Source organism: Muntiacus reevesi, chromosome 22 (genome assembly GCF_963930625.1).
Source record: "Muntiacus reevesi chromosome 22, mMunRee1.1, whole genome shotgun sequence".
NCBI lineage: Eukaryota > Metazoa > Chordata > Mammalia > Artiodactyla > Cervidae > Muntiacus > Muntiacus reevesi.
Window position 1 is genome coordinate 18,646,401 of NC_089270.1, and position 12,566 is coordinate 18,658,966.

The 12,566-nt window shown below is 36.3% G+C and overlaps 1 protein-coding gene across 7 annotated transcripts in view; it reads left to right on the top strand.

Annotated features, from left to right (window-relative positions):
- The window catches only part of LIN54 (lin-54 DREAM MuvB core complex component), a 61,890-nt gene that overhangs the window by 10,973 nt on the left and 38,351 nt on the right, over window positions 1-12,566 (top strand). For 4 of the 7 annotated variants that reach the window (XM_065914243.1, XM_065914245.1, XM_065914242.1 and 1 more), the window contains exons 2-3: window positions 2,414-3,126; window positions 6,967-7,090. In XM_065914243.1, the coding sequence (XP_065770315.1) occupies window positions 2,446-3,126; window positions 6,967-7,090 (805 nt within the window). In that variant the 5' untranslated portion in view covers window positions 2,414-2,445. The remainder of the gene's footprint in view (window positions 1-2,413; window positions 3,127-6,966; window positions 7,091-12,566) is intronic. The other 3 variants (XM_065914248.1, XM_065914246.1, XM_065914247.1) reach the window with 1 other exon arrangement.

Below are 12,566 nucleotides of genomic sequence, written 5' to 3' on the forward strand. Positions count from 1 at the left end.
TTAAAAAAGAAGATATACAAATAGGTAATATTCATATGAAAAGGTGCTCAACATATTTAGTCATCTGGAAATGGCAAATTAAAACCATGATGAGCTATCACTTCACACCCACTAGAATGGCTGCAGTTAAAAAGACTGACAAAACCAGTTGTTGGTGAGGAAATAGAGCAGCTGGAAATCCCATGCATTGCTGGTCGGTGTACAAAATGATACAACTAAGTTGGGAAGTAGTCTGGCATATTTCATTCAAAGTTTAAAATTGTTGTTGTTTACTCACTAAGTTGTGTCTGACTTTTGCAACCCCATGGACTCTTGACAGCCCACCACGCTCCTCGGTTCCTAGGCAAGAACACTGAAGCGGGTTGCCATATCCTTCTCCAGGGGATCTTTCTGACCCCAGGATCGAACCCACTTCTGCATTGGCAGGTGGGTTCCTTACCACGGAGCCATAAGGGAAGCCCCAAGTTAAATTTACCTTATGGTCCATCAGGTCCACATCTAGGTAATTATTCAAAAGAAATGAAAATATCTATCCACAAAAGCCTCAAATGATTTTTAGCAATATTATTCATGATAGTCCCAAACAAGAAACAATCAAAATGTCCATCCACAGATGAATGGATAGACAAATCATGGTAGATTCATCCAATGGAATATTACTCAGCAATAAAAAGGAACTGAGCTACTAATTAGTGTAAGAATAAAGATAAATCTCAAAAAGCATGCTGAGGGGAGAGGCTTATCCTTTATACCATGGGTTCACATAATATATGATTCCATCTGTGTGAAGTTCTAAAGTGGGCAAAAAGGCAGCACTAATTTAGTGAAGTTGTAGAATAGACTAGTGGTTGTGTAGGGTAGGAATTTGGGGTAGAGGGTTGGCTGTAAAGGAGTAGAGTTATTTTTTAAGGCAGTAAATTGTGTGATTAAAATTATGAACTTTGGTATCATAGAACATATCCTGAGTTTGAGTTCTGGCTCTGTCATTTACAAGCTATGTGACCTTGGGCATAGAGTTTAACCTTTCTAAGTTTCCTCATGTGTAAAATGATGCATCTTGGAGTTGTTATCAGGATAGGTTAAATTATGCCATCACTGGTAGGTTGTAAATGCTCAGTAATGATGATTAATTTTGGCAGTATTAGTTTTTACTAGTGCTACTCAATTATAATTTGCCACTTATGTCTCTTAACTTTTAATCTTGGAATGGGTATTACATTTTTATATTTTTTTTAAAAAGGGAAAAGAAAGAATTACTGATTAGGTTGCTATGAATCTTTGATGTACTCTGGGCAAATAGCTTGTTTGGTGGTGGTGGTTTAGTCACTAAGTCGTGTACAACTCTTTGTGACCCTGTGGATTGTAGCCTGCCAGGCTCCTCTGTCCATGGGATTTCCCAGGCAAGAATACTGGAGTGGGTAGCCATTTCCTTCTCCAGGGAATCTTCCTCATGCAGAGATCAAACCCACGTCTACTGCATTGCAGAAGGATTCTTTACTGCTGAGCCAGCAGGGAAGTCCAAATAAGATATGTAGTCAGTCATAAATATGAGATACTCTTTAATATGTGAAGATAATGGTACTGACTCTTTTATTGGAAGTTTTCATGACCTTTGACTGAAAGCATCACAGTTCTGATTAGTTTGTGATCTGCTTTATTATTATCATTACCATCTTTTTTTTCCTTTGTGGGAACTGGTTGTATACCTCTTAACTGGTTCCCTTTTTGGCATTCTAAATAGCTGAGGAGGAGTTGAGATTGTTCTTTCCAAATAAAAATTTCTTTAATATTAAAGCTGATGGATCAAACTGGGGACCTATAACCCATTTAACCTGCAGTTGCTGAGGTGGCTTACTCTGGAAGCTTCTTTAACATCAATTTGAGTACTTAATGGATTTTTATAAATGATATAGTAACCTCATTTTAGAACCTCTTTCACTGGAGGTTCAACTGTATTTTCTAATATCTGTTTTTATTTAAATTTTTATTTGCTTGTGCAAATCAGAAGTTTTCAAGTCTTGTTAGTAGGGAAGAAAAACCCAGAACTGGGAAGAAATAAGATGATCAGACATGTCAAATATTAAAAGATTTTATTTATGAGCAGGAATTGGAAAGGATTTTCCTGTAATTATGTATTGCCTGAATGCAGTATACTTTTGGATTGAGATATGGTAAATGAGAATGTTTGCCTCTAGTTTTGTGTCCCATAGGACTTGTATTTCAGATTCTTGAAGGTTGAGGATTTGTTGAAATGGTTTAACACAAATATGCATCAGGAATATCCCTCACTCAGCTTATACATCAGTAGAAATTTTTGTTTTGTCATTTGCATTTTTTCTTGGCTGATTTTTTTTCTTCTCTTATATCTGTTTTGAAACATAGTAATTTATTCATTTTTCAACTTTTATTGCAGCACCTGATCAGCTTTCTCGAAGGAGAACGATCATGGAGGTGGTGCCAGCTGAGGTGAATAGTTTGCTTCCAGAGGAGATAATGGACACTGGTATAACTTTAGTGGATGATGATAGTATTGAGGCTGTTATTGTTTCATCCCCAATTCCCATGGAGACAGAACTGGAAGAAATTGTCAACATAAATTCTACTGGTGACTCTACAGCCACGCCCATTTCCACGGAACCAATCACAGTGTACAGTAACCACACTAACCAAGTTGCAGTGAACACCACAATCACTAAAGCAGATTCTAACACCACAGTGAAACCAGCTTTTCCAAGTGGCCTTCAAAAACTTGGTGCTCAGACTCCTGTGACTATATCAGCCAATCAGATTATTTTAAACAAAGTATCACAGACATCTGATCTTAAACTTGGCAATCAGACCCTTAAGCCAGATGGACAGAAGTTAATTTTAACAACTTTGGGCAAGTCTGGTTCACCAATTGTTTTAGCACTACCCCATAGCCAACCCCAGGCTCAGAAAGTTACAACTCAGGCCCAGTCAGGAGATGCTAAGTTACCACCGCAGCAAATTAAAGTAGTTACCATTGGAGGGAGGCCAGAGGTGAAACCTGTCATTGGTGTCTCAGCATTGACCCCAGGAAGTCAACTGCTTAATACTACAACTCAGCCCTCTGTGTTACAGACCCAACAGTTAAAAACAGTACAGGTAAAAAAAAAGAGGGGGCTTCTTAATGAAAATGCATGTGAAATATTAAATTGATTCGTAGTTGTATGTGTAGGGTGATTAAATGCATAGTTGTTACTGAATCTTTTTGAATGTTGCTTCTAGTAATTGTGTGGTTCTTTTTTTTGTAAAGTCTTTGATATGTCTAATGCTTTTGAAAATTTCTGCCAGAGAACTTAGAACTTAATTGTGGTTAAATTCCAATGTGTAGTGTATTTATAGCTTTTTACTCATTTTGAAACACATTTTATTCTCAGTCGTAGTTTGAGTCCAAGGATGTTCTGCTGGTGTAAAGATGGCAGAGTTGGTGCTGGGCTGTCAAAAAATCATTTAGACATGATATTTTCAGCTAACAGATGGCCAAAGTCTAGGAGAAGTTGCTGCTCTGAGAAACCGTTCGAGCCAGCAGTAGTGCAAACCAGCCAGTATGTGCCTCTTTGGAATTTACTGTCCCCTGCATCACTCATATTTGCAGTGTAGAAAGACAGTGCCCTGTGATGGAAGGTTTAGAATTGGACCAACTGGACTTCAGTCACTTTTCTGCAGGACCGATGGTGCTGTGGAACTTTGGATAGGCTACTTATTTTCTCTGAGTTTTTGACTTTAGCTGTAAGATGGCTATTTGATCATGATGAAACATGTAAGATCAGTACTTGGTATGGGTCTCAAAACACTGAAGATCTTTCAAAATGGTACCCATTGTTAAGTGTGAATAGAAACCCAAGCTAGAAGGTTATTAGAATATATGTTAAGTGGTTCTCCATTTTTCATGTCCAGATAGGCCTTTTTAGGTCAACACCATGCTTAGAAATACAATGATCCAATTAAGACCAGGGAACAAATGCATTTCCTGTTTTAAAGAGTTGGCTTTTAGAAAAAAGGAGAAGGCGTGAGAACTAAAGAATGCATAAAAGGAAGGGAGAAAGATTTGGGGAATTATCCACTCTCAGCTGATACTAGAAAAAAATGTTGTTATTATGTTGGCAAAATAGAATCTTATTTTTGTGGGCTTTTTATTTAAGAACTTCATACGATTTCTCAGACTTTATATATAATTTGCCCATGTCCCTTTTGCCACTGTTAAACATTTAATGTTCTTTGCTTTCTCATTCACAATTGTCTCTCATTTATCTCTGATTTCCTTTTACTTCTTTTGATGAGTATCTCTTGAATGAGATATCCTGTCACCATCAGGCACCTTGTCCTCAACTTGTCCTTTTAAAAATCAGTTGTGAAACTTGTTTTTACTGGTTTACCCGAGTTTATCTGGCTTTGGGGATGTGGATCATAGCCATGTTTATAAGATACTGATAATGTAAATCAGAATGTCGTTTTTGGTTTTTTTTCCCCATTTAATAGAGCAATGTATACATACTGTCTGTAAGACCAGTTTACTTGTATCCACTAGTTTTCATCTATAATCCCCCAAGTACCAACAATAAAAACAAAAACTGGGGTCTAATATTTATAACTTCTCTTATTGTTGTTACTTTTATAACATTTGATTCTATTTATTTAAAAAGAACTTCTATTTAAAAACAAAAGAAACCCCATTTAGAATATTGTTCTTCTTGGTCAGTTATTTTTAGGCAACTCAAATCTTTTCAACTCATGAGTAGCCTCTAAAACTCTGAGGCTCAGAAAAAAACAAACAAAAAGCTACATGCCTATCTGTATCCATTTTAGGCACCAGGGTATTTGGTTTAGTATTACATAGTGTGTATGATCATCTCATTTTTTTTCCCAGATGGTCCTCAGCATTGTCTTAAATTTAGTCGGATTGAAGGTGTTAGGGTGTGGACAACAGGAAAGGGTGGAAGGAGACCCATCTTGAAAAATGAAGGAGAGAGAGGTGACAGTTGAAACCAGAGGCAGTAACAGAGATAGTTACACTTAACTACAGATACATAAACCCTTTCCTGTGATTCTTCTGCATAGTATGTACGGATAATAAATAATTAGCAGTCTTGAACAACATAACTCCTTATTAGTTCCCAAAACAGTGCCCCAAATTACCTGCATGTATTATTTGATCACATATTTGGCAGTCTTATTTGTAAATTTCCTTTTCTGATTCATTTTTGTGTTAATCTGTTAATTAGATACATTTGTTTAAAAATGATCCTTTATGCTCTGTTTTATTTAATAAAAGTAAGTTTCTCCTAGGGTAGTTTAACTCATACAAAAAGCGAGGTTCCTTAACAGAACTGGAAATCCTTATTTTCAGCTATGCTCCATTAAAGAAACAAAACCATACGTGCAAGTTGAGATTGTTCATTTGAGTAATTAATGAGCTTTTGGTAGTATTGTTTACATTTTTTTCCTGGTTGGTAAGTATTTGTATAGTTGTGTGATTGTGAAAATCAGTTAAAAATGGGGAAATACTTTAAGTTCCCAAACTGTAGCTAAGATTATTTTTTTGCAAGATACAGATTTCCAAAAATATCAGTACCTCTGCCTCTTGAGATTCTTAATACTAAGTCAATAGACAACCTATTTAACTTATTTTAGAGTTCTAGGCCTGTAAATACACTTGGGAAATATTTTCCCTTTATGTCTCTCAAATTGCATCAATTTTGTAAAGTACAATTATGGACTTATTCGGGTATGTCAGAGTTTTGCAGTCTGGATATTTTTTAATATATAGTTGTAGATCTCTTTGGTTTGTTTTTTTTAAAGGTGGTTTGTATTTCCTGTACATTTTGTTTTGTCAGTACTGTGTTCTGAGTGTAAGGAAGTAATTTATTCTAGATGTAAGAAAATATGTTTTTAAGTTTAATTTCTAGTTAAAGCACAAAGCTGATATTTACTTGGTTCTGTGATCAGTTGCAGCTTCTAGTATATTTTGTAATTTAATTGGTCATGTTTGTTCATTTTGAGTTATTATTTCCAATAATAGTACTTTCAGGACCTCAGTTTTCATATCTGCCAAAGGTAAAGTTGTTATTTAATGTCCTTCCTGCTGTGAAAATTTGTGATTTTTGTCATTGCTAAATTTCTGCTTCTGGCTTTAGAAAAAGCTTTTCTTTGCATACATTGATAATTTTAATATAAAAACATCGGTAACTCCTTGACTTATGAAGAATTTTAGTTCAGGACAACAATGTACTATGTATCATGTAAAATCAGAGGTGAATAAAACATAGACTCTCCCTTCAAAGAATTTATAGTCTAGTAAACTATAGTAAATCATATTTTAGTCAATAATATTTCAGATGCTTCACCTTCAGAATAGTCTTTGTTTTGCCAAACATGTCTCTTTGTATCCTAAGGCATTAACTTGTGCAGTTCTTTGTTTATTTGCCCCTGATACATAGATCTAAAGTTGAAGATAAAGTCATAAACCTGTCTTTAATGTGTGTTTATATTTTGCTTCCAGGGGCCAATGAAATTATATTTACAGATGTCTTTATCATTTGCACTATGCTTTCTTAATGTATTCTACTCCATCTTTTATTATTGAATAATTTGTTATTTGGAAAAGAATACTGCTATGCCATTTTTTGGTTTCATTATTATTTAACATTTATTTTAAACATTATTTTTAAAAATTAATTTGGTTTTCATGATATGCATATGTCTCAGAGACCAAGATAAGGATTTGAAATAAAATTCAAAGGTATTACTACATAATGGCTTAAGGATGTGATATTAGTATTTGGGTGAATGGCTGCATTTTAAATGTCTTTAATATTAATACTGAGATATGTTTTTGTTAAGTGAGCTGGTTTCACATGTACTTCTCTACATCAGTCTTGTCTAATTTTGATTGAGTAGGTGTTTTATAGAAAAATGGTTTTCATAGTTATTTATATATTTCAGATTGCTAAGAAGCCTCGAACACCAACCTCTGGTCCGGTAATCACGAAGCTGATCTTTGCAAAACCAATTAATAGTAAAGCAGTTACAGGACAGACAACTCAAGTATCACCACCAGTCATTGCAGGTTATATTTCTTTATAGTTTGTTAAGCTAAATACTTCCCTTCCTTTTAGTTTTAAAAAAGGCTGTTCTACCACCTTGAAATGTTTCAGTGTTTATTACTATAAATCAAACTGGTTAATGAGATATATTACACTTGTTAAATGTGTGCTTCAAGCAAAATGCCTTACCTCAAAATCAGTCCCATTGCTTAGTGTCCTTAGTTTTTGGTGTACCTTTGGGGGTAGTGATGCCTCAAACTCTGATCATACCAGCTAACATTTGCATAATGTTTGCTGTGGGCCCCATGCTGTTCTTAGCTCTTCCCAAAGAGTGATATATTTAATTCTCTGGCAATCCTGTGGGGTAGGTACTAGTAACCTCCCCATTCTGCCAGTATGGGAACAGGCACTCAACTAGTAAATGGCCAAGTTGGGATTTGAATCCAGGCAGTTTGTCTCCAGAGCCCATGCTAAGTCTAGTAAGTGTAAAGTAGTATATGTGATTGTATAGTACTTCATGGTTTCTGTTTGCATTTTTGGTTTCAGTGTTTTAATATTTTCTGTATGCAGTTTTCTGTGAAACAAAAAATTGTCATGATGATGATTACTTCAGTGAGAACAGCATTTTAGTTGTATTACTTTTACCAGCAAATTCTTTAGTGTGGCCCAATTCTTTTATTATATACATTAAAATTTGTCATCACCAATAACACCTCCAAAATCTTGATTTTGAGTATTACATTCTCTTTATTGTTCTAGTTCATCTGCCTTTGTACTTACAATCTGGCAATTCTTTCACTTTGAAATCCCTGATCTGTTAATCCTCCACTCATTAATAATGAGTTCTTTCCAGTCCGTAAATTCATCTCTATTCAGCACAGAGTTCATAACCCATCATTATTGCTCCCTGAAAACACCATTGATTTTCCACTCTCTTTCCATAGTGGCCCAGCTCTCTTATTTCTTCTTGACTGGCAGGTACCCCAGTACTTCTGGAGAATATCACACAGCGGTGGTGCTCATGCTTAGTCACTCAGTCGTGTCTGACTCTTTGCGGCCCCATGGACTGTAGCCCACAGGGCTCCTCTGCCCATGAAGTTTCTCAGGCAAGAATGCTGGAGCTGGTTGCGGTTTCCTACTCCAGGCCACGGTGACTGGTCTTTACTTCAGAGCTATGCTAACATTACTCCTTTTACCACTTAGGAACTCATTTCTACTTTCCATTGTGCTAAGAGCTTATGGAAGCATCTCTGGGTGGTAGACTTTGACTAGAGACTTCCAAATGCTAATTACCCATTTCCACTATGTGTATTCTTTATGAAGGTACTTCAGATGTTAACAAACCATCCCTGGGATATGTATTAAAGCCGCCTAGTAGTGTCTTTCCCTGTTGACTCAGGTGGTAAAGAGTGTGGAAAACCTGGGTTTGATCCCAGGGTTGGGAAGATCCTCTGGAGAAGGAAATAGCAATCCACTCAAGTATTCTTGCCTGGAGAATCCCATGGACAGAGGAGCCTGGAGGGCTACAGTCCATGGGGTCTCAAGGAGTCAGACACGACTGAGCAGCTAAGCATTTTGATAACAGTAGGCAACTCTGAAGTCAGTGGCAAAGACTTGATCATTTTCCCGAGGCTTTGAATTATATGCAGGGAGGCTTCTCTTTTTTAGCAGCTGAGAGAAGGCATGGGGAGGTGGTTGTTTGAGGGCAGTGTTGGGTAAATTCTCTTTTTGTTCTCTTTTTCTTTTGGTTTTCAGTAGAGATTTGGGGTTATGCAGGATGCTTGTGTCTTGAGGGCTGTCATGGGAGATGGGTATAGTCCCAGAGGAAAAAATTGGAAAGGGTTTAGGTTTAGAGCTGCCTCAGGAACTGGGCTTCAGTTGGCTGAAAGTGAGTAAGGCTTGGATATACTGATGATAAAGGGACCACCAAACCCTTGGAAGGTAGGGTGGGTGGAAGTGGTTAACTAGGAGGACTGTCTCATTGTAAAAGTTCTTTACTATTTTTGAGTTTGAGAGCATCCCTTAAAACTTCTAATTATAAGTGGGGTGGGGGAGTTTGCTAAACAGTTGTGGTTTTGCAGAAGTGTATCTGAGTGAATATTTGGTAATGTCAAGATTGTACCTCTCACATTTGACTGTAATGGATGTATGTCATTGCTGGGTCTTTGGGTCATTTACAGTGTGTTCCACGCTAATCATAGCTTCACCTTTTAATTGCAGACATTAGCCCTCCCAAAATGCATAGGGACAGACTTCTATTAAATTTCACTAGGGTTGTAGGCATTAAGTTCAGTTTGGAGGTATGATTTCAACTGCTAACTAGTAGTTTATAGCTTTTAAAATTCATGTAAGCCAAATTTAAACCACCAAAATAGCTCTCCTGTTGAATTGTCTTATTGAGGCGATTCCATTGTCTTTAAGTTGTAGCTAATGATCTTTCAAACTACATTTAGACTGCTTTTTAATGACATTTGGGCTTCTCATGGAAGATGAATATAATTTTTCTTTCTTTCAATCAGCATGAACTTAGTGTTTATAAAATTGACTTTTCTAAAAATTCAAATCTTGTCACCCCTTGCTTAAAATTTCCTTGGTTACACCCATTTCTTTTCCATTTCCTGGCCTTAAATCATCAGGAATAGGTTCAAAAGCCAGAGCTTGCTTAGCATTAAAGTCATTTATTATCTAATACATAACCTTTTTCATTTTCACCTTCTATTAGCTCCAGGCCTACTGATGTAACTTATTTCTAAGAGATCACCACATTGACCATGTTCTCTTAGAACTTAGGCTCTTGGCAATGTTGGGTTTACCAGAAATGATTTTTGTTTTTGCTTTCCTCGTGGCTAAGTCATCCATTTTATCTTTGGATTATCTCCACTGTCTGGTAATTTTTTGATCCTTAGGTTAGCAAGGTACTCTCTCTGACCATCTCTTATGTATTTCCATAAAACTTGGTTATACCTACCAAATACTTAACTTTAGACTTCTGTTATATTTCACAGTGACTTTTAATGTTTGCCTTAGTCTTGATGTATTGTAATACTTGGTTTTCTTACCTGTCTGTTTCCCCTACTACACTTAAGATTTCTCTCAATAGTAATTTTGGATTTTGTTTGCCATCTAGTTTTTAAAAATTAATTATTTTAAAGAATTGTTATAAATATGCATAATATGAAATTGACCATTTTAACCATTGGTGGCTTTAAGTATATTCATACTCTTATGCAACCATCACCACTGTCTGTCTCTAGGACTTTTCATATTGCAAAACTAAATCTCTGTACCCATTAAACTACAACTTCTCAATTTCTTCCTTCCCCCAGCCCCTAGCAGAGACTTTTGGTCTCTATCAATTTGACTTTTCTGTGTATCTTGTATAGGTGGAATCAGACAGTATTTTTCCTTTTATGACTAACTTTTTATGAGTCTCTGGTACCTACAGTTTCTGGTATATAGACGTGTTCAGTGACTGTGTATTGTTGAGTGAATATGTATATCATGGAGCCAGTGTGGTGTGGTATGTTGGAGGAGCTATTTGGAGACTTGGGTTTTGGTCATGGTTCTTCTATTAATTTTCTCCCTGATCTTGGGTAAATATATTTTCTGTTGCTCTTATTTCTTTCTATAAAATGTTGGTCATTTTATAGTTCTATAAAATAGAATATTATAACCAATCACTTCACATGACTTTTGAGATGGTTAAATGAGGTACAGAAGTCCTCATTGTCAGAGCTCCCAAGGTAACAAGTTGCTCTAGTAGAGCTAACTTCATCAATGTTAAAATATTTGATAATGAATTAATCTCTTAGAATTAGTCCTGGGTCAGGTGAGCTAGCTCCTGCCCCCAGCCTGTCCCATCTGTAGCTTTTTGGATTATGTCTCTTGTCTCTTGGACAATACCTGACAGCAGAGTATGAAATGCCTTACAAACTGATTTCAAAGTGAAACTGTGACTTGTATACTTTTGTGCGTCTGTTGAAGAGCCAAGGATAAATGGGAATTTGGACATCAGGAGAAATGCTATCTGGGTGAAAAAAAAGTAGCCCTTCAAAAGAGAATAATTTGAATTTTAAAGGATATAGAGGGTTCTTGGGAAAACTGATGAAATCCTGAAATAGTTTGTCAGAAATAATCTTCTGTGTCATGTGCCCATCAAATAGGATGTGCTGTCATAAATTTTCAGAAGAATCCTCCCTCAAATTCAAACACTTTATTCTAAGAGACAGTGTAGTTGAAATTATAAACAGAATTTTTATGAAATATTAGCCAAAAACTTTTAGAGGTTTTTGTTGTTAATTACAGTGACATTTTTGTCCTTGTTTTAAATGTAATTCACTTTAAGTGGCCTTTTCTTTTGATGTACTTACCCAATTTTATTTTTCATTTTAATTTTTAAAATTTACAGAATACTTGAACAAACCATAATCACATTTTATTACTAATAATAACCTTCTGACTTACTATTATTCCTTTGACAATGATAGAATGCTTAAGGTCACATTGTTTTTATTTTTTAATATTTATTGATTTTTAATTGATTGATGACTGCTTTGTGATATTGGTTTGATTTCTGTCATATGTCAACATGAATTAACCATAGGTGTACATATGTCCCCTCCGTCTTGAGTCTCCCTTCCACCTCCCGTGCATTCCCACCCCTCTAGGTTATCACAGAGTAAATGGCCTTTTTTGGTACCATTTATCCTCAGGAATTGGAGATTTTATGTGTATATGTTTCCTAAAATGTATGTAATACCTAACAAATAAGAAATTGTAGTAATAGCCATAAAAATGAGCATTTTATAGAAATGTGTCTTTATTGGTAGTTTCTTTTCTTAAAATAATGATTGTTAGGGCTTTAGGCTTATCCCACAGGTATTAGTTTTGGAAATCAGAACACATAAACATGTTACTTGAGGCAGGCTCCACACTTGAGGGTGGCCTTCTAAAAATATTTGATACAGATTCATTTAGTTTCTATAGAATTGACTTATTTAGTTATGATGCCAGTCAGTTCAGTCGCTAAGTCGTGTCTGACTCTTTGTGACCCCGTGGACCGCAGCGTGCCCCGCTTCAGTGTCCTTCACCATCTCCCAGAGCTTGCTCAAACCTGTGTCCAGTGAGTCAGTGATGCCATCCAACCATCCCACGCTTTGTCGTCCCCTTTTCCTCCTGCCTTCAATCTTTCCCAGCATCAGGGTCTTTTCCAATGAGTCAGTTCTTTGCATCAGGTGGGCAAAGTATTGGAGCTTCAGCCTCAGCATCAGTCCTTCCAATGAACACTTGGAACTGATCTCCTTTAGGATGGACTGGTTGGATCTCCTTGCTGTCCATGGGAGTCTCAAGAGTCTTCTCCAACACCACAGTTCAAAAGCATCAATTCTTCAGTGCTCAGCCTTCTTTATGGTTCAACTCTCACATCCATACATGACTACTGGAAAATCCATAGCTTTGACTAGATGGATCTTTGTTGGCAAAGTAATGTCTCTGCTTTTT